The sequence below is a fragment of the Pezoporus flaviventris genome, unplaced genomic scaffold, assembly GCF_033815535.1.
Source record: "Pezoporus flaviventris isolate CSIRO_AGI_PZ_B2104156 unplaced genomic scaffold, CSIRO_AGI_Pfla_v1 ptg000029l, whole genome shotgun sequence".
NCBI classification, from domain to species: Eukaryota; Metazoa; Chordata; class Aves; order Psittaciformes; family Psittacidae; genus Pezoporus; species Pezoporus flaviventris.
In genome coordinates this window covers 2,453,075-2,478,967 of record NW_026892577.1, presented here as the reverse complement: position 1 = coordinate 2,478,967, position 25,893 = coordinate 2,453,075, and the positions used below count along the sequence as shown (strand labels likewise).

Here is a 25,893-nt window from a genome sequence, read left to right as displayed (position 1 = left end):
AAAGAGGGAAAACCCAGTGGAAGACAACTGTACGTTGTGTACTTGTATTCAGGACAAAGACCATGTCACAGAAACCCATGAAACTGAAGCTGCAAAAAGGGAAAAGGGGGAAAGCCTCAGTTTTGACCCTTCTTTTTAAAGCAAGACAAGGAAGCCAGGAACTATTTCAGCATTTAATTTCTTCTTCAACATGAGAAAATGACAACTTTGATTTTATTATTATCAATGATAATCACAGCTGCTTTCCTAATGGCTTCTGTTTATGGTAACCAAGAGTTTTGTCCACATATCTGGGTATTTATTTATGCACTTTCTCAAAATATTCTTTGGAAGCTTCTGGGGTTGGTTTGATCTGTCAAGAAAAGAAAGTTTAGTTATTACACACTATAAATAAGGGAATTTACCAGATTTGACATTTTATCCAAGAAAGTCCATGCATAGTTAATAAAGATGTTATTTCCATTTCTGCACTTGAAAGATGGAAGTCCAAATGATGTACAAGCTCCTACTTGCAAGTTTTAAGTATATAACACATTTTTCTGCCAAATATGAAGCAGGGCATTAAATAAGTAAAAAACCTGAACACAACTGGTGGTAACTCCAAGTCAAATTTAGAGTTTTAAATGTAATTTGTGTCTTGTAAAAGAAGAATCGGTGACTTTCTTCACAGAAGTCACACATTTTGTATCATACAAACAGACTGAACTGGGACAACTGATAACAGCCTCAGATTTAGACAACAGGCACAGCCTGAGTCCAGCACCTCACGTTACAGTGGTTCTCAGCCCTTCAGACATGCCAAAATAAACCAGTGGCTATATTTAGACAAGTGGTATTTAGCAGACACTTACTGTAGGGGAGTCTGGAGTCCAGTTTGCTGGGCAAACCTCTCCATGTGTTTCCACAAACTGGAATGCTTTCACCAAGCGGAGAGTCTCTTCCACACTACGGCCAACGGGGAGATCGTTGATACTCAGATGCTTGACAATCCCATTTGGATCAATGATGAAAAGACCTCTGTAATTCAGCAAGGAGTTAGGGAATGTGAATCACATTCCAAAGACCAAACAAGAAACCAGACTATTTCAGCAGGGTAATCATTCTTATGTGCATGTATCAGAGGTAGGAGTAGCAATACCAAGTCTGACTTAGTGTTTGTTAGTGATCAAAAGGCAAGAACCAGTCAACTGGGATGGTATGGTGAGATTACATATGAGAAAGTATGCATAAAGACTATTAAATCCAGACAGATGCATAACAGAGGTGGAACTTTTCATTCCACCTATATGTCAAAGTTGATAGCTGACATCCTGACATCCTTCCCATGTCTTTTTGGTATGAGAATCTGAAAGTACTGAGTGAAGAGCTGCTTACACATGAAGTGACTACATTAAATCCTACTGCATATAAATGTTTGTGAAAACCAAAACCCAGTCTTACCATACTAATTAAGTTAATTTGTCAACAAACAAGTATCAGAAGTTCCTCATCCACAGAGATCAGGAACTGAAGGTCTCCAGAAGACTCCCACCCAATTCATTGTTTCTCAGGGACCACTATTTGCTTTTAATAGTACAGCCATGGTGGAATTAAAATAAAATTGGCATTTTCTCCTCTACATAATCATGGGATTGACTGTAGGGGCCTCTGGGACACCTGCTTTAGAACTTACACAGAAGTTAAGGCAATTTCTTCTCCCTTCAGAAGAAACCAAGAACAAGGAAGAAGGGAAAGACCTAAACTGTGAAAACATGTATTAAAATCATAAATGCTCTTCTGTGCTACTCGTGTTTTCCTCAGTGACATGGAGTTCTCCCCGTCACTCACAGCAGAGCAGCTGCTTTCCCCTACAAGCATTCTGAGAGGCCTGGAACCATCCTCAACTCAATGGCCATAACAGCCATGTGCCCTTTGCCTGGGGTGGGATCCAGCAGAAGTTCTGCTGGAAAAGTAACATCCCACAGTCCTTGTGATGGACTGCTTGATCCTCGTGCAGTTTCCCTGCAGGAGGAGACATTATGGCTGATGGTGGTTGAGGCTGGGTGGAGTTATAAGCAGTCACACCTTACCTCAGTGCTATGCCAGGTGCTTCCAGCAGCACACCATAATCCCGGGAGATTTGTTTTGAGAGGTCTGACAGAACTGGAATATTCATTTTGCCCAAACCACCACTCTAGAGAACAGAAGAAGATTTCATTTGGTTGTAAAACACTTCTTAGGATTATCCTTCACCAGTTGCTAGATTCAGTGCTCTTGAGGATATACAACAAAATCCATCTGTGACATTAGCTCCATGGAAGGAAACACAAGAGGGGGTGGGGTTGTCGGCTGGTTGGTTTTGACTTGTTTTGTTGTTTTTAAGTAGACAGGAATATTTGGTTTCTTTGGAACATGAAAACTTCTTTTGCACTGAGCATTTTGGAACTGCTCATTTCAGTGACTTCCTATGTCAAGTCCAATTTCCAGAAGGATTTCCCTTGTGCCCTACTTAGGAGCTTTGAATACAAACATGTCTACTGCATATTGAAGTGCTCAAAGCTAGACAAGATGAGCATGGCGGTGAGAAGGGAAAACAAATCTGCATCCTATGAACAGAGAAAGCTCAAAGCTTCCAACAGCCACATTAGGGATGTCAGAGTTCTGCTGCTCTCTATTCAGCGCACATACTATTTTTACCCACCCCAAATCAATTTAAGTACTCTTTGGAGAGTCTACCAAGACTATTTTCAGTTTTGCAACTGGAACTGCAAGAGAGATAAGCTCTGTATCCTTGAAACAAGCCAGGAATTTGTTTGCTTTTCTACTCCTGACATCATCAGTGAATCATTGTGTAACCGCAGTCACTCAGACCCTCATCCTGCAAAGCCTTGTCTGCAACAGAGTTCTCATATACAGAGCTTTGCACACAGGTATCTGCTGAAGAAACCAAGGCCTTGGCTTCTCCGGGTGTCAGTTTCCTGCCTGTGCCATCACGGAATTCTTTCCGCTCTTTGCAGGGTGTTTTGCATGGAGCAGTGCCTGACTGAACAGCTTTTGCATGAGACAGTGAAGTCAGCCCATGGTCACATTTTAGAGCTTTGAACAAAGCATGCAGCAAATCGAATGCTCTTGCTACCAGATTAAATACAGCAAACTCTCCTCACTCCCCTGGTGAGGCAACAGCAGAGGTGTGCACCTGAAGGCAGCCCAGTCTGCAAGCAGTACGACGGACCACTGTCCACACAGGCAACACCACAGGCACTTCCCGTGATACTGCTGATTTTCCACAGCTGACCAAATTTCTGAGATGCTCTATGTGACCAAAGCCACACATTTTTATGTAAGTCTGAAATAGGCTCCTCTCCAGTAAAAGGCCATCTCTTGTCACCTTCCTTCCCCAAAGAAAGCTGAGGGCCTCAGTGGAACCACTTCAGCAAGTGAGTTAATAATATAAGGCTAAGAGAGCTGGGCTGGTTCAGCCTGAAGAAGAGAGGACTTCTTAGGGGGAGACCTCACACCAGCTTCCAGTGCCTAAAGGGGCTCCAGGAAACTTGGAGAGGGGCTTGGGACAAGGGCCTGTAGGGACAGGCCAAGGGGAATGACTTTAACCTGCCAGAGGGGAGACTGAGCTGAGCTCTGAGGCAGAAGCTCTTCCCTGTGAGGGTGCTGAGGCACTGGCACAGGGTGCCCAGAGAAGCTGTGGCTGCCCCATCCCTGGCAGTGTTCAAGGCCAGGTTGGACACAGGGGCTTGGAGCAAGCTGCTCTAGTGGGAGGTGTCCCTGCCCGTGGCAGGGGGGTTAGAACCAGATAATCTTTAAGATCCATTCCAATCCAAACCACACTAGGATTCTATGACAAGTGCTCCAATAAACTGGTTGTTCTGCTTCCAGTCTGAAGCCACCATTGTTAAGCATTGGTTAATAATGACTAACAGCTCTTTTACTACATTGTACTACATTTACTGCAGACTAACACTACAGAAAGTTCACTTCCTGCAATGGCACATACAGACCATCAGCTGGAACAAGCAGCTTGGGACAGTGCCATGTATATTATTTTGTCTTCCGAAATAAAACATAGAAGGATATGGTGCAACCTACAAAACTATCAAGAGAGCAAACCAAAGATACCTTCCCTCCCCAAAATATAAAGGAAAAGAGCAAGAAAACAAACGTTGAGGATAGAATTATCTCATCAAATGTAGAAGTTAACCACATATCACTTTAAGCAGTGTATTGAAATCGGTGTTAGCACAGTATTTTAGTCCACTCTTATTCTCAGGAGCTCTTGTGAAAAGACAACAAAGCAACAGAGGAAGACCCAAGCGGCTGCTCATTTCATACCTTTCGTGGCGTATTTATCCAGGCCAGATGACAAAAATGGGAATCCACAGACACTGCCACCACTTCGCAGTTCACATCACGAAACTCCTTTGCTTTGTCGCTGAAAGCCACAATTTCTGTGGGGCAGACAAAGGTGCTGGGTGGGAAGAGAGAACAAGCTGTAATGATTCTGCAGTCTTCAGTGTTTTAGTAAAGGACCCTCAGGTCTGTTTCTAGTAGGCACTAATGCAGCAGAGCATTTCCTTCAGCATGGTAATTTTAACCGTGTTTCCTCTTCAGGATTCATTTCAGTCTCAAAGCCGCAGCCACAGAGCTCCCACACCATTTTTCAGCTCTCGGTTCTAGACAGGCTTTTTGCAGAGATAGAGGAACTGTTTTTTACTAGATACCCTCTAGACAGAGAGGTTTTGGGAACTATAGCAGAAAGCACTGCAGGTTAAATCCTCCTCCATGTGCCCATGTACATTAGGATACAACTCAAGTCCTGTGGACACGCTCAACCCCATCTGTTCACCTTTTGCTCTGGAGCTGTCTAGCTGCAGTTCTGCCAGCCCCACTGCTTAAAAATCGTATCGGAGAATCCCAGTGTGGTTTGTGTTGGAAGGGGCCTTAAAGCTCACCCAGTCCCAACCCCCTGCCACGGGCAGGGACACCTTCCACTACAGCACATTGCTCCCAGCCCCTGTGTCCAACCTGGCCTTGAACACTGCCAGGGATGGGGCAGCCACATTATTATGTATTTCTTATTAGGAAATAAACCATTTATTTGGTACATTTCAATGAAGGCAACCCTGGGATGCAGGGCAATGCCCTAAGGGAAGCCACACTTGTAAGGCCATATCCACCTTCCAAAGCAGTCTTGGCAGCGGTAGGATGCTCTACACCCACCCCATCCATTGCTTTAACACACAGTGGCTGTGTGCCCCCACATCTTATCACTCACACTGTAGAAACACGCGTATCTGCCCTGCAAGATTCACCCAACCACCACCAAACCAGCCACTTCACAGCATCGCTACACAGCGCTTCTCATGACCTTCAGCGGGGCAGCAGGCCCGTGTGGAAGGAATAAAACCCGCACTCACAAGTCCAGCGGGTAGAAGAAGAGAACCAGGTATTTCCCTTTGAAATCATCCAGGCTCAGCTCCTTGAACTCTCCGTTAACAACCGCCGTTCCCTTGAAGAACGGGGCATGCTGTGTAACCGCTGGAGCGAACCGAGACGAGCCTGCGGGCGAGAAAACACCGATGCGGGCCAGGGAAAGGGACCAGGGCCAAGGCCGAGCCGGGGCTCCCCCTCCGGCCACCGCCGCAAGAGCGGCCGGGCCCGCTCCCGCCGCCGCGGCCCAAGGCGAGCCCCGCGGCGTCCCCGCCGCCCTCCCCGCACTTACCGAGGCTGAAGTGGCGGCGGACGCAGGGCAGGGGCCGCGCCGTCAGCGTCCTCCCGGCGGCGGGGACCTGCGGGGGGGACAGGGAGGGTCAGAGCCGGCGGGGCTGGGGCGGCCGCGGAGGGGCGGCCGGGCACTCACCGCGGTCCGCAGCAGCCTCCCCAGCGCGGCGGCCATGTTGAGCGAGGCGGCGGCGGGAGGAGCGCGGCCTGCGGGCGCGGGAAGCGGCGGGGCGGGGCGGAGAGGCCGCGGGGTACGAGAGGAGCCTGCCCCGGCTGAGCCTGTCGGCCGTAGGGACGGTGGGAGCCTGTCCTAGCGCCCAGTGCGGGTGAGGTGGGAGCTGCCGTTGGTGGGTGCTGGTACAGACCGGAACGGGGCGAGCAGCGTGGTGCGGACTGTTCAAACGGCGTTGGTAAAGTGATCCCAGACTGGTTTGTGTTGGAAGGGACCTTAAGGCTCATTCAATGCCAACCCCTGCCACAGGCAGGGACACCTTCCACTAGAGCAGCTTGCTCCAAGCCCCTGTGTCCAACCTGGCCTTGAACACTGCCAGGGATGGGGCAGCCACAGCTTCTCTGGGCACGCTGTGCCAGCGCCTCAGCACCCTCACAGGGAAGAGCTTCTGCCTAAGAGCTCATCTCAGTCTCCCCTCTGGCAGGTTAAAGCCATTCCCCTTGGCCTGTCCCTACATCCCTTGTCCCAAGCCCCTCTCCAGGTTTCCTGCAGCCCCTTTATGCACTGGAGCTGCTCTCAGGTCTCCCCTTCAGGAGCCTTCTCTTCTCCAGGCTGCCCCAGCCCAGCTCTCTCAGCCTGGCTCCAGAGCAGAGCTGCTCCAGCCCTCGCAGCATCCCTCTGGACTCCCTCCAACAACTCCCCGTCCCTCTTGTGCTGTTGCTCCAGAGCTGGATCAGGACTGCAGGGGGTTACTCCCCAGAGAGCAGCAGATTGAGGGAATCCCCTCCCTTGACCCAGTACTCACTCTGTAGGGGTGCAGCTGGCTCTGACTTTATTGAACTCGGAGTTTAGCTGTTTAATAGTAATTAAGCAATTGCATTGGGATAGCTGTGTGACTGCTCTGCTCCTCAGCTGTGAGCTGATGCAAACCAAAGTCATTGCCTAATTCTCCACGCAGGTACTCACTGCTGCTAGTCAGCAGTGCTGTGTTAAGCTGAATGCTTATCCGGCTTCCCTCTGCTCCGCAGGTTTGTCCCAGGATTCCTGGCTGAGCGAACCATCCCAACTCAAGCTAAAGGAGATGCTTGAACAGAGTCAGCCGGGCAGTACACGGTTTTCTAAAGCCGTTTTTATAGAACACCTGATGGTGGCAGCAACAGAGATCGCTAAGAAGTGCCGGCTGCCTGCCCTGTTGTAGCCACATGCTTTGGAGCAGCACAAGCGGCGTGCACAATCCAGAGTACTGAGACTCACTTTCTGAACGTCCATTTGTATTTCCTTAGCTTCTTTCTGTGTGTTTTTTTTCTTTTAACTAGTCAAATAGTGTTGAACCCAATTTCACTTCTGGGTCTGGTATTTTCTGGTGTAATATTCACATTTATGAATGTCCACAGCCTTTTACAAAGGGGAGATCCCACCTTGTGAGCTAGAGAGAAGTCTGGCTCCACTGGCAGGATAAACTCAGCTCCTGGGGCCAAAGCCAAAGGCAGCCAGAATGATGTCAGCTACATCCCAGGCCCTTGGGATGAGCCCAGTGGATGCTGAATCTATATTTTGGAATAAATGTGCTAATATCTTCCTGGCGCTGATGCTGCTGGTGTGGTCTGGTCACCTCTGAGCCTTCAAAAGAGGGAGGTTGTGCACAACCTGCCTGTTAGGTTTGGTCAGTAGCCAGTATTAACCCTCTCCCGTGGCCAGGAGCTGTTTGTGGCAGTGTTGTCCAAAAGCACGCTGAGACTTTTCTAAACATATAACATCATCACCAGTTTCAGTCACTGGTACCTTTCTGTGGCACTCAATTTATTAATCCAGATGTAGCCAATGACAGCTGGAAATGTGGCTCTGATGATCTCAAAACCTCTAGTTCCCAATAGAGCAGCCAGAACGACGTTATCTACTCATACATGCACAAAGATACTGCGTGGCTGGCTGGGCGTGTGATGAAGATGGAGGTGCCCAAAAGGAGATGATGAAAATGGAGTTGTTCTGCATAAGGGTGCAGAGATGAACTGTTCCTATAGCCATAGTGACATGAGGGGGAAGAAAATGTGGACGCTAAAGTATATGGATACTGCAGAATGGAGTCCATCCACATAGTAGTCTAGCTGCTTCCTGCATCCACTAATGCATAGAAACACAGAATAGTTAGGGTTGGAAAGGACGTTAAGATCACCCAGTTCCAACCCCCCTGCCATGGGCAGGGATGCCTCACACTAGACCATGTTGCCCAAGGCTCTGTCCAGCCTGGCCTTGAACACTGCCAGGGATGAAGCATTTACGACTTCAGTCATGCCAATTCTGCATTGCTGTTCAGGCAATCCACCCAGGTAATGGTTGCTGTTTCTTTGCTGCTCTCCACAGACACTCTGCAGGTGTCCGTGGCTCAGCTTTGCTGCTCACTGCTCTACTGGCAGCCCTCAGCAATGGCACAAAACCATCCCAAAGCCTCTACTGTGGACGTGTCTTTCAACAACCGCTCCTTCTCTGTCCATCTCCAGGGCTGCAGGCCACAGAACAGTTCATCCACACTGTATCTGACATGTTTTCTAACAGAGAAATAGTTTAGTCAGTTCCACTTTCAGGCTTTGAGGGTTTTTTAAGCAAGAATGCCCCTAACTTTTAGGCAACAGACATGCAAATAAGCTGAGTGGCTCAGTCATCCCCTGGCTCAGCAGTGACCTTCCCAGCAGAGTCCCCATCCAGCTGGCACTTCCAAGCAGCCCTGCTTCATAGCACGAGTCTAAACTGAACTTGTCTCTTACACACCTTCAGGTTTCTCTTAACAAAGGGCTAATGAGGACCAAGGGGTTCATAAGGTTCCTTAACTCAGAACTTGCTGGTTCACTGACCCAGCACTATGATTCTATGACTGTGGTCACATCTGCCTGACTGGCACATCTCCCCATGGAGAGACGTGCTCCCTGGGCAGCAAACAGTGTGTGAGGGTTCCTTTCCCTCAGCTGTGGGAGCTGTATTGTGGCAGCAAGAAAAGGGCTATTGCTCGGATTTCCTGAGGATGGTTGTCTCACCCACAAATGGTTATTCACAACTTGTAAGCTGATGTATTCTGAACCAATGTCCTTCCCCCCTCCCCGGAAAGTTGTATTTCTTTAAAACTCTTTTGTTTAAACACTTGGCTTGCAGGTGGGGAACTATTGCTCATGCTTTGTTATGAAGGCAGTGTAATTCAACTTCTCAGGCTTCTGGGCAAGAGTATGAAATACTGCCATTTAACAAGGGGGTGATTTCCCATTTTCCTATATACTGGGCATCCCTACAATTTGAAGATGAACTTTGTCACTGCCAAAGCTCACCTGGCAAAAGAGTTGTTTCTTTGAAACAGCTCTGGCACGGGCTCGAGCAGCTGCTAAACCCTGTTCTTGCCATCTGAAGTTCAAAATAGATCTATCGAGCAATACCATATGTGCATCCTGTTCCAGATCTTGTTGGTTGTCTGCTTTGCTCTATTCCCACAGGCTTTTGCCTGGCTGGACAGGCCCCAGTTTCATATCTCATCTTGCAGTGAGGGAGCATTGGTTCATACTGGTGCAGCATGAGCTCAGGACTGCATGGACATGTTTGCATGTGAGGGATTAGAGTATTTAAGCCTGATTCAAAGTGAGACATCTGAAGTTGGTGAAAGGCTCTCCAGGGATTTCAGCAGGCTTCAGGGGGAAGTTTGTATTGTTACACGGTGCAAAGCAGCAGATGAGGCACTTGAATGGATAGCAGGAGATGTAAAATTTATGTTTGGTTAGGATACTTATCTGCCTGCTCTCCCTTTATGCCTCTTTTCCCTATCTGGGAATAATTATGTATGTCTTTCTGGTGAAAAACTTTGAGATCTACTGATAAAAAGTGCAACATAATCCTCTTGTTGTTACATGAGAGTTGATTTTAAAGAGCTCTTTCAATCACATCATTAACACCACCAAATGTTAATGAAAGAGTAGCCTCTTCTCTCTAAACTTGATGGAGGGGGTGAGCAAATCCCAAATCAGATCTGCTCCAGTGGGTCATTGAATGGCAGATTCGGTGCAGAGTATGGGCTGTGTACACCTGTTTGTTTGAAAACTTGAATCTCCTTCTCTTCTAGAAGGTTATTTTATTCCATGTGCTCAAGTGCTGTAACACTCCTTTGTCCTCTGCCTTGAGGAAATGGATAACTGAAAAAAAGGTTTGGAAATGGGAAGAAGCAAAGGACATTAACTTTTTTACCTAAACCAAAGCAAATCAACCTGTCCCTGCCCATGGCAGGGGTTGGAAGTAGGCGTCCTTAAGGTCTGTTCCAACCCAAAACCATTCTAGGATTCTACTTGAGACAACGTGATGCATCTCCCCATGGCTGTTGGTAGATGGCAGCCTCTGTCCTTACACAGAGGCGCTCTGTTATAGGTTACAGTGCCTGCAAACGCTTTCTCGTCGACCTGCGCGCTCCCACCTGCTGATGCCGCATCTCAGAAGGAGCCAAAAGAATTTCCCTGTTTGTAGAATTAAGTTTCAGAAGCAATTCCAAACACAACCCAGCTTAGAGCTAATCATGAACAGGCTTCACTGCATTAATGGTGTACTATTTAGGAGATAGCTGGTGTTTAGGGTATGTTTGCCATCGATAAGTGTAGGCAAAAGCCTTTTTGACCTGTGGCTTGCTGGGGGTCTGTGTTATCCTGCCGTTCCCAGCAGGCTGCCCAGGCAGTTCCTCCCTGGTGCAGGATAACGCTGGTGTGCTGCTGCCGTGCTTCTGGCTGAGCTGCAGAGCCCACCCTGCCATGACTCATCCTCCAGCCGCTCACACCGTCACACTGCCGTGCTGCCTCCTCTTCTCATTACACCGATGCGTTTGGGTCTCACACCGTGCTGCTGTCTCATCTACAAACCTCTTCTCCCATGAAGGAAAGATGGCTGCCAGCCCTGCTCTGTCCTCATCTTCAGCACCCAAAAAGGGCTTTTTTTCCTAGGCCTTCCCCAGTGACTTCAGATGAAGATGTGCTATTTAAAACCAGAGCAACAAAACACATTAAGCACCTTAGAAAGCACCTTTTTTACAGAGTTTAACTGGGGTTTGGTAGCCTCTCCTTTTTCTCTCCTTCCAAAATGAAAGATTCAGACTCAATTTTCCCTTTTCTCCCAGCAAACACTGAATCAGGATCCAGCAAAACCGACATGTATTCATTCCCTGCCACCCTGTCCATGCTTGAGTATTCCAGCACCAGCCTTTACAACAGCAGAATAAGATAAGAGTAGAATAAGATAAGCAGTGGAACAGACTCATAGGTCTCTTGTTTCTTTCTCCCTCACTCACAGAGAACCTGAGTACTCCATTAAATCAAGTGTGGACATACTTTAAAGCACAAAGGCTGCGTTGTCACAAGAGAAAAATGGATACAAATAAAGTAATTCTTCCTCATATTTTCTACTTTTGTTGTTTTTGTGAGCCAGGTGTTCCATTTGGCACAGAGATGAAGATACTGACATGAGGTAACATTCCAAATGCTGCCATGGGTTTCATAGAGAGCAGTTGATAGACTTCAAGGCAAGTAGGTCTGTGCAGTGGCACTTGCTCTGGCTACCTGTGGGGCCATGAAAGGGGTCATCCATCTGCATGAAGCAGACCCTGGTCTATATTTAGGCTTAAAAAACTATAGTAGAAGAGAGAGATGTGTTGAGGACTGATTGCCTGATTCTGGTTTTCAGAGCAGGGTGTTGTGCTAATGAACCACATTGACTCAGATTTATTGGAAAGAAGTTTTATTTTGTTAAAGAATCATTAAGAAAACCCACTCCGTTGTTCTCACCAATAAATGTGAGGTCAGAATTGATGCTCTCCATGTAGATGTGTAACTAAAACAAACGCCTTATTGCAGAATCTCAGCAGTCCAGTGGCAGAGCTGAGCTTTCCACCCACTGCGTGCAGCCACATTTAAGTTATGCAACTGATCCTACTCCGCTGTGATGCAAAGTCATCCAGCTTAGTTGAAATAACTGCTCTGGCAGCAACACAACACTGTTCAGTTGCTGCCCCTGTGCAACTGGGTCTTTGGTTGTCAGGACTGTGAAGTGCTTCAGAGCTGCGCTGTTCATGAACATTAGGTAGAACCAAGGGACTTAGAAACGCCACATGGCTCTGTTGTAACTCTTTTGGTAAATCTATTTACCCTTTCAGGAGTTTAATAAATGTTCAGAAAGTGTACAGGACAACACAGCAGGTGGTTGTGTACGTAGAGACACATATGAGATAAAAGAGGCGCAGTGCAGTTGCTGGGTGCACATGCTGATTTCCAAGTGCTCTGAATCTCCCCAGAGGGGAGAATCCCCTCCCTTGATTGCTGCTCATGCTCTGGCGATGCAGCCCAGCACATGGGGGGGTTCTGGGCTCCCTGAAGCTGGGTCATGGGGAGCTTCTCATTACCCAACACCCTCAAGTCCTACTCCTCCCTTCCAGCCTGAGCAGAATTTGCTCTGTTTACAAGCAAGCATCAGTCCTGGCACGGAAGCGGTCAGACAACAAGCAGGGCAGACACTCCTTGGGCACCTCATCTCTATGCAAAGGCTCTGGTTTCCAGGAAGCAATTTTTCCCTGAAGAATTAATCAGAGAAACATCTTCCTGTACTTACAGGCACAACTGCTGCTGTTGGGCTTGGTGCTTACAAAGAAAGCAACCACAACATGGCACTGCTCTGAAAGTCCTCTGGAGCGATAGGAGAGAGGATATAGAAGACTGTACATAGCCATGCCACCTACTCTGCACAGTAACATGCTAAGTTCTATCCTCTGACACTGAATGGGTACAAAAGGCATTTGTTACAGCCATTGTGTCCTAATGCCCAAAGTATTATTCACTAAATGCATCTCTCTTTTATTTCCTGAGCTCAGAAAATGTGTTCTGGGCAGCCTGTGAGTTCTGCTGTTCGTTTCTGCCTGGCTGCAGGAAGAAATACGATCGGTACAATAAAAAGAAGAAGAAAAAAAGGAAAAGCAGTGTCTGTGCCCCACTTACAAGAAGGTGCATGTTTTAATTTGGTTTGCTTCATGTGGTTTTAATCAATGCACGTACAGATGGGGGAAGAGTGTTAGTGAGAGTAATGGGTTGGTTTTATTCCTCTTCCTTTGCTTGACCTGCTGAATCGATCTACCCTGTTGCCAGGAAAGTCAGGATCATGCTGACACCAGCATCTGTCTTATATAGACAGAGGAGAATTTATGTTGTAATTTAGTGCTTAAAATTCACAAACTTTCCACAAGTGGCTGATGTCTCACGCAACTGCTCACCGGGATTAAAGAATACAGTGTGGCAGAAATGATGGGAATCCCTCGGGTATCCTCGGGCATCCTACAGGCACTTTTAAGACCTTCAGGAAAAGGGCATGGGATGAAGCATGTTCATGATGAAGACGAGGTCGCGGGCTCCTTCTCTCGTGTACGAGCCCCGCAGAGGCGGTGTTGAGCGCGGAGGGGAAGCGAGGGGAGCCCCGGGGGTGCCAGGGCGGCTGCCGCGGGGTGGCGCCCGGTACCAGGACTGCGCGGCGCAGCCAGGTACCGCGCATCCCTGCGCGCATCGCCCCGCGGGCTCTCTCCGTTCTTCCCCACCGCACCGAACGGAGCGGAACCGAACGGAACCGAACGGAACCGAACGGAACCGAACCGCCCCCCCACCCCCGCCCCAGCTCCGTCCGTCCGTCCGTCCGTCCACCCGCGCCCATCCCCTCGCCCTCCCCTAGGGCGGGCGCTCGCCGCCCCTCCGCGGTGCCGTTGCGCGGCCGCGGTGCCTGCTCCAGGTGCGGAGGGTCCGCCCCAAGGACTACAGGTCCCGGCGTGCCCGGCCCCGCGGAGCCGGCGGAGAGGCTGGCGCCTGCGCGGGGCTGCGGGGCCGCTCCGCGGTGCCACACCCCCGGGGGAGGGCAGCAGGAGCGCCCGAGCCCTCAAACCGGCGGGGAGCCGGCGGGGCGGGGGATGGAGTAGCGGGACCGGGTGCTGCGGGAGCACACAGCGCGGGGAGCGGAGCGGAGCGGAGCGGAGCGGAGCGGAGCGGCAGGGGCCATGCACCGGGGCATAGCGGGCTAAGGGCTGGCGGCGGGTGGTCGCCCGGAGACTCCGCACCTCGGGAGTGACGTCCTGCTGCAGTGCCGCCGCCTGCCTACGCTGCCCGAGCTCGTCAATGGAGCTGGAAAACATCGTTGCCAACACCGTCTTGTTGAAAGCCAGGGAAGGTGAGAGAGCGGCCGGGGGGCAGTGGGGACCGGAGCATCCCTGTCGTAGTCACCCCTCCGCGGAGCGATGCCCGTGGGAAGAGGGGAGGGGGGGCGGTAGCGGTGGGGCTGCTGGCTTTCGGGGTGCCATGTGGCTGAGCCGGCGTTTTAACCGGTTCTTTCGTGCTGGAACCCCGGTGGAAAGGAAAATACCGCTTTCCCCAACAGTGTGCGGGGGTTTGGGAAAGGAAGTGAATGAGATTGCAGTGATTATAATATTCACCCATCTCTTCCTTCCCCCCCCCCCCCCCCCCCCAAATCTGGTCCCACAGATTGTGCTATTTCAGCGCCTATTGTTAAAGGTCAGCTGCAGATGCATTCATTCAAAAGGGCTTAGCAAATCTGCAAATAGCTTTCCGCGCCGTGGGGTGAGACCGGCAGGATCGCATCGCTCCAACCTACAGTCATTGCCTTATTCGGCGTTATTAGGTGATATCATGTTGCTGCAAACATGCCTGTTGTGGACGGGGGGGGGGATGTTTGTTCGCGGTCGGAGGGGATGGGGCTCGTTCCGTGCCCCGGAGAGCCCCGGGGCTCGCTGCATGGGGGCTGCATCCCGACCCGGACCGGCGGCGGGATGCTTCGGGCGATGCCGGTGCCGCTGTGTTCAGAATACAGTGGGGATCTCTTGTCCATCGCCCTTCCCGCCCCCCCGAACCCCCAAATCCGAGCTGCGGTAGCCGCCGGCACACAGGGCTCGCCGGACAGTGTGCTTTCTTCTCCGCGCAGTGCGGAGGGAGGCGATGCTCCGGGCGCTGCCGGCGGAGGGGGTCCGAGGCTCTGGGCTCTACCCGCGGAGCTCCCGGGAACATCCCCCGGCGGGAGGAGCAGCGCCGCGCACCAGCAACACGTCCTACGGCTGCGGCATCGCTGCCGAGGTGCGATCCGAGACGGACGGTCCGACAGGCTGAGAGCTGGGCTGGGTCAGCCTGGGAAAGAGAAGGCTCCTTAAGGGGGGACCTTAGCGCAGCTCCAGTGCCTAAAGGGGCTGCAGGAAATCTGGAGAGGGGCTGTAGGGACAGGCAAAGGGGAATGGCTTTAACCTGCCAGGGGGAGACTGAGATGAGCTCTTAGGCAGAAGCTCTTCCCTGTGAGGGTGCTGAGGCGCTGGCACAGGGTGCCCAGAGAAGCTGTGGCTGCCCCATCCCTGGCAGTGTTGAAGGCCAGGTTGGACACAGGGGCTTGGAGCAAGCTGCTCTAGTGGAAGGTGTCCCTGCCCGTGGCAGGGGTTGGAACTGGGTGAGCCTTAAGGTCCCTTCCAACACAAACCAGTCTGGGATTCTGTGATCTGTTGGCTGCAACCTGTTTAAATCTATGCGTCTATTGCCTTGTTCACTGCTTAAAATAAGCTGTTTCCTCAATCTTTATTTAGGCTTCTCTTCCCTGAAAAGAGTTGCTATGCTTTCAAGCGTGGTATAACCTGCAGCCCTTGTTCCCCTGCCCCCTGAAGTGCTGGGCACTGCCTGCCAGTGAGGCTGGGGATCACTCAGTGTACTTCAGCCTGCGTCCCTCTGAAGCTGTGGAATTACAAGTAAAGCAATGTTAGTTTAGTAAAAGGGATCATTCCAATAGCCCTCCCCTGGCGTGATCCTTTTGCTGGGAAAATAGTTCCAATTGTAAAATACTGTTTATATAACTCCTGGGCTGTTGAACTTGTGAGGCTTGAAAGAGTAAAGTCCTGAGATCCTCCCCAGAAAAGCTCTATAAATAATGAGGGCAAAGGTGTGTGATTCCGTTTGGCAGATTGATGAATTATAACCCCCTTCTGATGGAGAACTTGTATTTAAAATGGTAACAGAAAACACAACTTAGGATGGAGTTGTTGCTCCCAGCAATGCAGTACTCGCTTGGATTTCAGTAGGCTTTAGGACTACTTTAAAGGACTGGTATTAATTACAGTCATTGTGTGGTGTGTTCCAAGAGCCAATATTTTGCAAGGAATTCTAAATGTGCCACTCAGTTTTATGGTCCTTTTCTACCCTCCCCAGCAAGATGGTAACAGTAATGGTGGTTTATTGTGTTAAAGTCTTATTGAAGAAGCTGTTAGCTGTAACCCAAATGGCAGAACTTTATCAGGTTTACTCCAAACTATATTCCAACTTTTAATCATATATGAAGCTCCAGCAACTTGTATTTTTGAGGCTTGGTGCTTATTTATTTCTAAAACTCTTTTGCATGGGGTGCTGAATCTTTTATAATGAAGGATAAAGGCCAGGCTATGGACCTGACATGGGAGCCATGATTATTCTGCCTGTATCGCTTGTGTTTCCATGTTTTTTAGCTATTGCAAGCTGCTGTGAGTAAAGTGTTCTTAAGATTTGCGGAGAGTAATGTAGGTGGATGTCATTTCATTGCGATTGGAGAAGACAGACAGCATATGGAAGACCAAGACTGAAAGCAAATTAATATATTGAGGCTTATGATATCTAAAAATAAGTTTGTTCCCGGTCCTGCTGACTCCATCAATACGTTTAGCTGGGTGATTGTGTAGCCAAAGCCAAGTACATGCGTGTGTGTTTCCACTTGTGAAGGCAAAAGTAAGAGCTTTATTACTGGTACTTGTACATGTGCCTGAACAAGGCTCCAGGGAGACCTTAGAGCAGCTTCCAGTGCCTAAAGGGGCTACAAGAAACCTGGAGGGGGAATTTGGACAGAGGGTGCCCAGAGAAGCTGTGGCTGCCCCATCCCTGGCAGTGTTGAAGGCCAGGTTGGACACAGGGGCTTGGAGCAAGCTGCTCTAGTGGAAGGTGTCCCTGCCTGTGGCAGGGGTTGAAACTGAATGAGCTTTAAGGTTCCTTCCAACACAAACCAGTCTGTGGTACTTAATGTCAGAAGAAGGAAAATGATGATATGCACTCTGCACTCAATAGTAAAAGCAGGTTTTTTTCCTTGTCCCAATGGCAAGGAGAGCACAAACCCTGTGTCAGCAGCAACAGAGAAGTTTCAGGTTGGTTTCAAAGGCAGGTGCAGGTAGGCCTGCAATGCTCAGTCCAGGTCTTCTGTCAGGGGCTCAGAATTAGGGTTGAGTGACCACCACAAACATTTTCTAGCAAATATTGGTTTAAATTTTGCAACCATTTGCTTTGGCCTCGGTAGCATTTTTCCTATGGTCCCTTGTGCGGGTTCATTTGTGACCAATTTGTACTGAAGCAACCCCTGATGCAAAGTGAGCTTTTTCAGCTGAAGCACCAAGAAGCAAGTTTTATAACTGTTTTATACAAATACTTGCACTTGCATCCTGATGATTGCAACGAGAAGCACACCCAGAATTAACTGATGCCATGTGATACATGAGTAATCTTATTAGAGCAACCAAATGCCGTTCACATACAAAAATGTATTTCACTGAATAGTGTTGAGCAGGGAATAAATTTCAGGCAGTCTTCAACTTTTTGCAGAATATAACGTTTTTAACACAAAATTACACGTAAGTTACTTGTTATACTCAGGGGTCTGCCAGTCTGAACATGTAGAAATTGGAGTTTTATTGCATTTGAAAGTTCATTCATGATTTATGAGGAATAAGTTTGTGCTGTGTCCTCAGTTATCATTTCTCATTTCTTGGATGCGAAATCCCATTTCACAACTCGCTAGTCCCTTTTAGGAGTGAATAGAAAATACATCTGGCGTAATTATAGGAACCAAATAGGTATTTGGGACTATCTTACGTTGCCTGGGGAAAGCAGAGAAGGGAAGACAAGAAAGATAAGAATCAGAAGAAAAGCAAAATAATAACAGTATCAGTCATTTTGGGTTTAGTAAGAACCTCAAATTATAAGGTGGTGAAACATTTATCTGGATCTTTTCATTAGCTGCCTTGTTTCTGAGCCTCAGCCATCACGTCTGAAACACAGAATCGGGTAGCCATTAGTGATGGAGATACACCATCCTGTTGGCGGTGAATCCAGGTTGGTGAATGAGTCCCAGTTTGTTTTATGGGTGTTGGACAGAGGACATCATGAGAATCGAGGGGATCAGGAGAGACTGAGGGCTGAGTCTCCCACTGTTTCAAAGGAACTTTAACAGCCCTAAACCAAGGGAGCTTTAAAACACATCCACAGACTCGTGAATCTGCCCCTGCCTGTCAAAAGCGGTAAGATAAAAGAAGTCTTTCAAAGAGGCTGATGATTAAGCCATGATGTTTGTATGAAAACCAGACAATGTGGTCAGATAAGCAATAGTGATTACTTGGATACTCTTCTGCATGATCCCTTCCTTTCCAGCTATAAGATCAGTCTTCCCTTGTGTTACCTGTGGCTTCTATGTGCAGGAGCTTTCTTAGACAACCTCAAACACATTTCAAAACCCAAAGACAAATTCACTCTGAAACTGCAAAGTCCTTTGTACAAACAGACTGACAATTCCCACCGCTTTAAACCTGTAGTGATAAATAAGTTAGTCATCACAGTTATTAGCTTTAAAACAGCCAGTTTGGAAGAGAAACTATTGTTTTTCTCAGACCCGGGGTTTCTAAAGTACAAAGTTACCATTTAAACCTGGTAAAAAGGAGGAAAAATCGTCCTTCAACCACTAAACCACAGCACAAATGCATTTTCCTCCCCTTTTTAGGTAGACTGGAATTCTCAAATAAGCTCATTTATGGCACCTAAGCAGAGCCTTTGATCGGCCCAGCCAAAAGGAGTGCCCTTCTTTTATCTGTCTCAGTGCTTTTTGATGAGCGCACGCTGCTGCCATATAACATGTGAGAAGTGCCCGTTCATAAATTGCTGTATTTTTAGCTTGCTTTTGCGGGATGATCACAGGAGAGATGTGTGTGTGTGTGTGTGTGCGTGTGTGTGTGTGTCTCCTTGTTGGCAGAAGACTCACAATAAATCCTCACCAAGAAGCGTGATTGCTTTCCAAGAACTTGGCTGCAGAGTGATTGGAAAAAAGGCAGTAGAACAATGAAAAGCATATTTTGAAGGAAAGAAGGTGACTACAGTGACAGCCAAAACGCATGGGGAACATGGTTATTGCAACTTGACTTTAGCAACTTCATTAACCAGTGTGTTGAATGCAGGATCTAAGGGCCTGTCCTCTATCCCTGCATATACCCAAGTACTTTGTAACGAAGACACCTCTCTAAGCAGAGGAAACGTGCATGTAGTGACTCAGTTTAGTTTTCCTTCTGCAGGTCAAGTAAAGCTCTCACTGCTGCAATAGCTTAAAAATCATTTCGAGAATGGGATCAGCCATTACTCCATACGCAACAGGGTGCTTTTAAGCAGTAGTTTAAAAAAGAGATTCCTTTTCAAGCCTCTAGCCATTTCTTTCTGGGGGAAAAAAGTCCAGAAGATTTGGAATATTTAATTATATTTTAATCAAGGAAATTCAGAAAACAGGATTCTTCAGGCCTTTGTGGAAGGGATGTGTGAGTCTGAATGACTTTGACATCTCCCTTTACAGAAGGAACTTATTTCTGTAGCCATAGCTGGCTTAAAGCAAATGTGTGTGTCTACGTACATGTAGAACTGACTTGAAATCCCCTTCCATGCTATTTTTTTCTGATAGGAGGATTGGTGCAGACTAAGTTAGAGCTGCTGCTGCTATAGCTGTGCCCTTGATGGGGACTCTGTAGTTTGGGGTTCTCCCTGTGGTCAACTGCAACAGTTTGCAGTCATGGGATGGGGCGATGCTGGAGAACCCAAGAGTTCTTCCACTCAAACCTCATCACTGAAGACAGGACCGTGTCTTTTCATGGGTGTTGTTACTGTGGAGCTTGGATGGGGCTTGGAGCAACCTGCTCTAGTGGAAGGTGTCCCTGCCCATGGCAAGAGTTGGAACTGGATGAGCTTTAAGCTCCCTTCCAACCCATACCAGTCTGTGACTCTATGTTCCTATGAACTATGATGTTATGGCCTCATTACTATCTAGTTTATTGAATTTGTAGGCATGTAAAAAAAACATACTTAGTACTGAGCTGTGACAGTCTCTCAGGTTATTAACATAGGAACCATTACCTAGTAAAACTTCTAGAACTAATATTAACCATACTGGTTTGAATGGAGCTGCTTACATCTGCTCCATTAATCTCATGTGATTGCTTTCCTCAAATGCAAAATGGTAAATCTAGGAAGAGACTCCTGTCTTTGTTATCACTATGAGAAAGGTTTGAATTGGTTGCTGAAATTGTCCTTTCAGAGAAGGTATTTCAGTATTTAAGGCATAGACATCACTTTTAGACGTAATTGACTCTGTAGCTTTTTGTATCAATTAAAATATTCTAAGGTAATATAGGCAAAAAATTGCCTGAAAGAGGCGGTTTTAGGGATGCTCTACTGAGCATTGCCAGGCCAGCAGCACTTGGACCAAACTAACACGTGTCTTTATATAGCTCCAGAATGAAAGCCTCCATCACAGACTAGCCCTGACATCGGCCCTGCCCCAAGTGTCCATCCATGCCTTTGTCACCAGGGGGTTGGTGGATGTGTGCGTGTGTGTTGCCCCATTCTGAAAGCAATGAAGAAGAAACAACTGAAGATGAATGCAACAGCCCTGACATTGGTGTTTTGAGGCTCTGGACCTATGTTAGAGCTGTTTGGTGGCTGACCTTGCTTCCATTTTCCTTTATACCTGTGGGCAGTACAATGGGTTATTACTGAACCTGAACACAAAAAGCAACCCTCCACCCCTGTACCATTTTAGTCTTCTTGGAGGGTGAGCTCCCATTTGAGGTATGCTTTGCTAGCTCAGATCTGCTAATGATTTCTCTTTCTCTAACTCAGAAGATGAACATCTGTGTGCTGAGAACTCTGCTGCAGTGGAGGGTCTGAAGCACCAGTTGTGTATTCAGACTTACTAATGCAGATGTGCTCTGGTCTTCATAAATCCCAAAGCTGACTGCTAGGATGAGGCAGGGTCCTTCTGCGTGTGTAGAGCCAGAAGTTGTAGTTTTTATTGCTTGGCTGACCTTACGTATTTAGGCATGTAGCTGATTCTTCTCCTATCCTCTTTTTACGTCAGCATTACTCTGCGAATGACTTCTGGCTTGTATTGATCCAAAGAAAGCTTCTGAACCTCTAATTTATGTGCAAGTATTGATGCTAAAGTCAATGGCATTATTTCCATGGCTAAACCATCCACAAAATCACATCAGGATCCACATCAGTGCATTGGAAAAGTGTAAAAGCAAATTATTTTATCGAAGCAGCTACTGCCTTCATCAAATGGTAGTCAGATCCGATAAATAAAGGTTCTGGATAGGAACTACAACCCTTCCATCCTTTTTTTTTCCTGTTAATGAAGATGGGGGCTAAAGATCTACCTCCTGCTCATCTATGAGATCTTCCCCTGGACCTCTATTCCCTAAATATTCTCTATGCTCCAAGTTTTCTGTGTGGCACTTGGCAAGAAGAGAATCGATTGCTCCTTGTTTTTACAGGCGCATAATCTAAACAACAACAAGATGATATAATCCTAATATTTCTTTAAGACCACAGGATGTGAAATTAAATGGAAAGGCCAGGAAAATAAAGAACCCTGCAGTTTGATTACACTCAGCTGGATTATCTTTGTAATTATTTTGCTTGGAAGGTTTAAAACTGCGTACTGCTCTGGGAGAAAGATCAGGCAGGGAAACCGAAATTCAACTTTCTAAAGGAAATATTGCTAAGATGATGGGTATTTCAATTTTAATGGATATTTTCCTTAATTTTGGGGGGGGGGGAATCGATCCATAGAGTTGCCTGTTAAAGGATGGAACAAAGTAGAGGGGAGAGGGAAGATGGGTGAGACTGTGAAGTCTGTACAAGTGGCTCAGCTGCTTCTAGTTCATATAGTGTCTCTTCAGATATAGTTGTCACAAGCATTTAATGGGGAAAGAAGGGCAGGCTAAAAGGGCTAGAAACGCACACAAGTACTTGAGTCTCAGTTCAGACCTGGGAGTGAATAATGCAAATAATATTAATGAAGGAAGGGTGGCTGTGCTCTGGGATGGAAATATTCACTACAATTTGTCTATCCATCATTTCCAGCATCTAAAGGTGTGTTTACTCTGCATGAGTAGTCCCTTGGACTTCATGGAGGGGCTTCTTGGTGGTTGGGAATGTGGCTGGTTTGTGCTCAGGGATCAGTCAGTCCTCACTGCTGCAGTGCTGTTCCAGTCAGTAAAACTGCACTGATATAACTGAAGTAAACTACTGGCAGCTATGGGGAAAGGCTTACTATGTCATTTTGTCCCTTGCCCTCCATGCACTTCTTAAGGTTTGAAACAGGTTTGGTATAAAAATGACTCTATCTCTTGAAGGATTTTTGCAGTCCAAGAATTCCTGATTTTTCTGGTTAAGTTTTCCTTGCTCTTCTCTCCTTACTCATCTAATCCCTTTTGTACAGTTTTCAGTCTCCAGGTACTTTTTCTCATCCTCTCTTTAACAGGACAGTTCTAGCCCCAGCAGTGGGCTCCTAGGAGGTGTGCCTAGGGATGGAGTTGGCCATGCGGGTGGTCTGAATCTGGTCCTCATTCAGCCCCAACTCAAAACCAGCCGATATAACTGGTCAAACGGGGAGGAGCCCTGGGGAAGAGGGTACATGAGGGTATTTGAGTAGTTTGCATCAGTGTGGTTGCTTATGGAGTTCCCTGTTGTCCTGAGGGTGATGAGGAGGCGGTTAATAAGCAGTAGCAGCAATTTTGTGTGTTGGTGAGTATTCTCTTGGGTCCCATTGGGTGCATGACTTCACCATGAGCTTGGCTTTTCCTGGTAGGCTGAGGTTATGTTACAAGTCCTAGAAGTTACCCTAATTTGGGGACAATACTTCCTTTGCTTAACTGCTCAAAGCACCATTCTCTATCTTGTGTGGGCATGTAGCACGCTGGCTTCTGGGATGCTGTTTACTAGCTCCCAAGGCTGCTGAGCCATTGCCCTTTTCCTAGCGTCAGTCTCGGAGTGAATACATTTGGATGGCTTTGTTTCCTCTCCGTTGCAATGGTCTAAGTTTTTCTAGAGTGAATTTTCCATATTTTATTCTTCCTGCTTTCTAATCTTTCTAGTTTATTTTCCCTGTCATAGAATCATAGAATAGTTTGGGTTGGAAGGGACCCTGTCCCTGTTTCTGACACCACCTCTGAATCTGAGAAGCCTTTGATGTACTGTTTAAAATATATATAATTACACTGGATTAAATGTCAGTTTACTGGCCACATCTAAGGCTTTGTGTGTTTTCTCTCTTGTACTATCCTTGGTTGTTCTTTGGTCAGTGTTTAGTCTGTGTGACAGGGCTCCTATCTAAAATAATTGAAATTGTTCTCCCCCCGTGCATGTGTTATGGGAGACCTTCATGACTCCATAGGGAGGGTTTAATACAATGAAACTCTAGACTCTGCCTGGCTGAGAGTGCTCCTTCAGTTCTATCTGTCCATCCTGTGTGTCCCAGGAAAGGGGTTACCTACCAGGAGAACAGGGAAGCTCTGTGAGTTACAGTTGTGTTTGCTTGGCAGCATCTGCAGAAGGCACTGATAGAGAATCTCTTCCTTTGGAAGAAGTAAAGAAAGAGAAATGCAGCTGGAAGAGGAGATTTAGAAACAAAGGGTTTCAATGATGCCAAACGAAAACAACACCAATGGGTCCTCAGTGGTGCTTCCATCAAAATACTCTCATAGGCAGTGCAAGGGAAATTAAACCTTTAGCAAGCAGATGAGTTGGAAAGAATGGGTGCTAGACTACATCATAGCTTAGCCAAGGCTTCCAAAATATCCAAGAGATATATATGTGTTTCATACTGGTGCTGTTCAATGCTTGTTGTTCAGTTTTGTCTTGGATTTTTGTTGATTTCATCTTCCCATTGCTTTCCTTCCTGCTCCCTCGTAGGTTTGGTTTTATTTCTTACTGGGGACAAAGTTTAGATTAGGAATTCCTTTCAGCCAGTGTGCTTTCTTCAGTCTTCTTTAGCTTTGGTTGTTACAGATCCTTCTTTATTCATCTTCCAGTGCGCTGGATCTCTATGAAGTTGCCTTTGGTCCAGCAGCAGAGATTCTAGTCATAAGCACAGTAGAAATCAGTAGGGGTGAACTTGCTACTTCCATGGCAAACCTTTCTCTATCAGAAATCCAATGGAACAACCACCTTCTCTGTTGTGAAGCATGGTACAAAAATGCAGTTGCTCACCCTGCAAGTTTTGCAGAGGAAATTTTACTTGGCTAAGATGTATGGAAAATTAAGAGATTCTGAAGACTCAGCCTTAATCTTACTTACTCTTAGGGGAAGAACAGTTGTCCAGTGCAACATTTGGAAGTGGAAATACAGGCGTTTGGATTAATCTATTAATAAACCTTTTTCTGTTTCCCTCCATAGCAATTCCACATCTACATTTGATCTTTGAATCATGATTTTGTGTTTTCTGAGGATGCCAAGTTATAAATCATGTGTTGACTGAGCGTTCCTCATGAAGCACACATCTGGGAAAGTTTGTGCTTTGTTTATTTCACCAGCAGCCAAGTTTTGGGAAGAGCTATCCAGATGACTTGCGTATGATGTAAGCTTCTCTCAAGGTTACAGTACACCTTTCCTGTATGTAGATGCATTTAGTGTGCATCTCCTCAATGCGAGACGTAGGAGTGGTTTAGGACTCAAAAAAACCCCAAACCACAAACTTTAGCTCTCTGGTTTGGAAAGCTGGCAATAGAACAGGAAAGCATTTGGAGTAAAACTCCTCCTTGCCACGTGTCATTGACAGGTGCCCATAGGAAGTCATAGACGGAACAATCCTTCCCCAAGCCTGTCTTTTCAGCCTCCCACTCTAAGGACTTCCCGAAGAGAAGGTGGCTTTTCCCTGTGGTATTTAATAGTGGGATCTATCCTTTATGTGTTTGTTTCATCCATTTTTTTTTTGACCACATTTGTAATTTTGGCCTGAGCAGCTTCCTGTGGCCATGAGTTCCATCGTGTAACAAAAGCATGCAAGCTTCCCCACATGTGTACTTCATGAGGGACTCTCAGTTGATGTGTGACTTATGTTTTGGCAACCTCAGAAAGCACTCATTGTGAAGATGTGGAAGTGTCTTGGACAGGAAAAAAAAGGAATTGTCCACAGATCAAGTACTTTCTTTTTTCACATGTTGATTCCATTGCTTCTGCCCCAGTCTTTATTAGATCATTCCTGATTTTGTAACCTGTTATCACATCCCCTTAGTAGGCTTTTTCCAGGCAGAAAGGTCCATGTCTATCACCTCTGTCGCTTTGCATCTTCTAATTCTGTATCCTTTTGAAATGGGTGACCAAAACTACACAGCACGTGCCCTGTGTGTGCAATGGGCAGTGGCACGGTGGTGCTGACCGCTTTGTACTTTCTTCTTGTCACAATCTTAACTTGATGTTTGCTTTCCCCCCCCAGCATCACAAGTACTCATTACTAAGCCTACTGGCAGCAACCTCAGCAAACTGTCTCCTGAGCTGCAGTGTTTAATTTAGAGCCTGTTGTTTGGTGTATATAGGAAGAGTTCTTTTCCTTCATGTGCAATATCGTGCTGTCTACACAGAATTTAATATCTTTTCCTTTGTCCCTTAACTCTAAAGTGGGTCAATATTGCACTATTCAATACTCCTGCAACTCTTCACAGGCTTCTTAGTTACAACTGTCCTGCATGGTGGCAAATGTCATCCTGGTATTTATCTCTTTTCTGGACCATTAATAGTGTGAAATTTGAATAGTCTTATTGCAGATCTCTGTGCACCCCACTTTTATCCTCACTCCACTGTCAGTCTTATCTGTGATTTCCCATCTTGCCACCTGCTGCGGACTCGCAGCAGGGTCTCCTCTCCCAAAAGGGT

General features: G+C 47.1%; 2 protein-coding genes across 2 annotated transcripts in view; one reads left to right on the top strand and one right to left on the bottom strand.

Annotated features, from left to right (window-relative positions):
- Nucleotides 1–159: 159 nt before the first annotated feature.
- On the bottom strand, nt 160–5,944 carry PRDX3 (peroxiredoxin 3). Its single transcript, XM_061458610.1, has 7 exons — nt 5,852–5,944; nt 5,714–5,780; nt 5,409–5,550; nt 4,324–4,459; nt 2,070–2,173; nt 852–1,017; nt 160–352 (listed from the first exon to the last, which is right to left on the bottom strand). Exons 1-7 carry the CDS (start codon nt 5,885–5,887, stop codon nt 299–301), a joined length of 705 nt encoding a protein of 234 aa, XP_061314594.1. The 5' UTR covers nt 5,888–5,944; the 3' UTR covers nt 160–298.
- A 7,964-nt stretch (nt 5,945–13,908) lies between these two features.
- The window catches only part of GRK5 (G protein-coupled receptor kinase 5), a 161,826-nt gene continuing 149,841 nt past the window's right edge, over nt 13,909–25,893 (top strand). Inside the window, exon 1 of the mRNA XM_061458614.1 lies at nt 13,909–14,092. Coding sequence (XP_061314598.1) covers nt 14,041–14,092 — 52 coding nt within the window. The 5' untranslated portion in view covers nt 13,909–14,040. The remainder of the gene's footprint in view (nt 14,093–25,893) is intronic.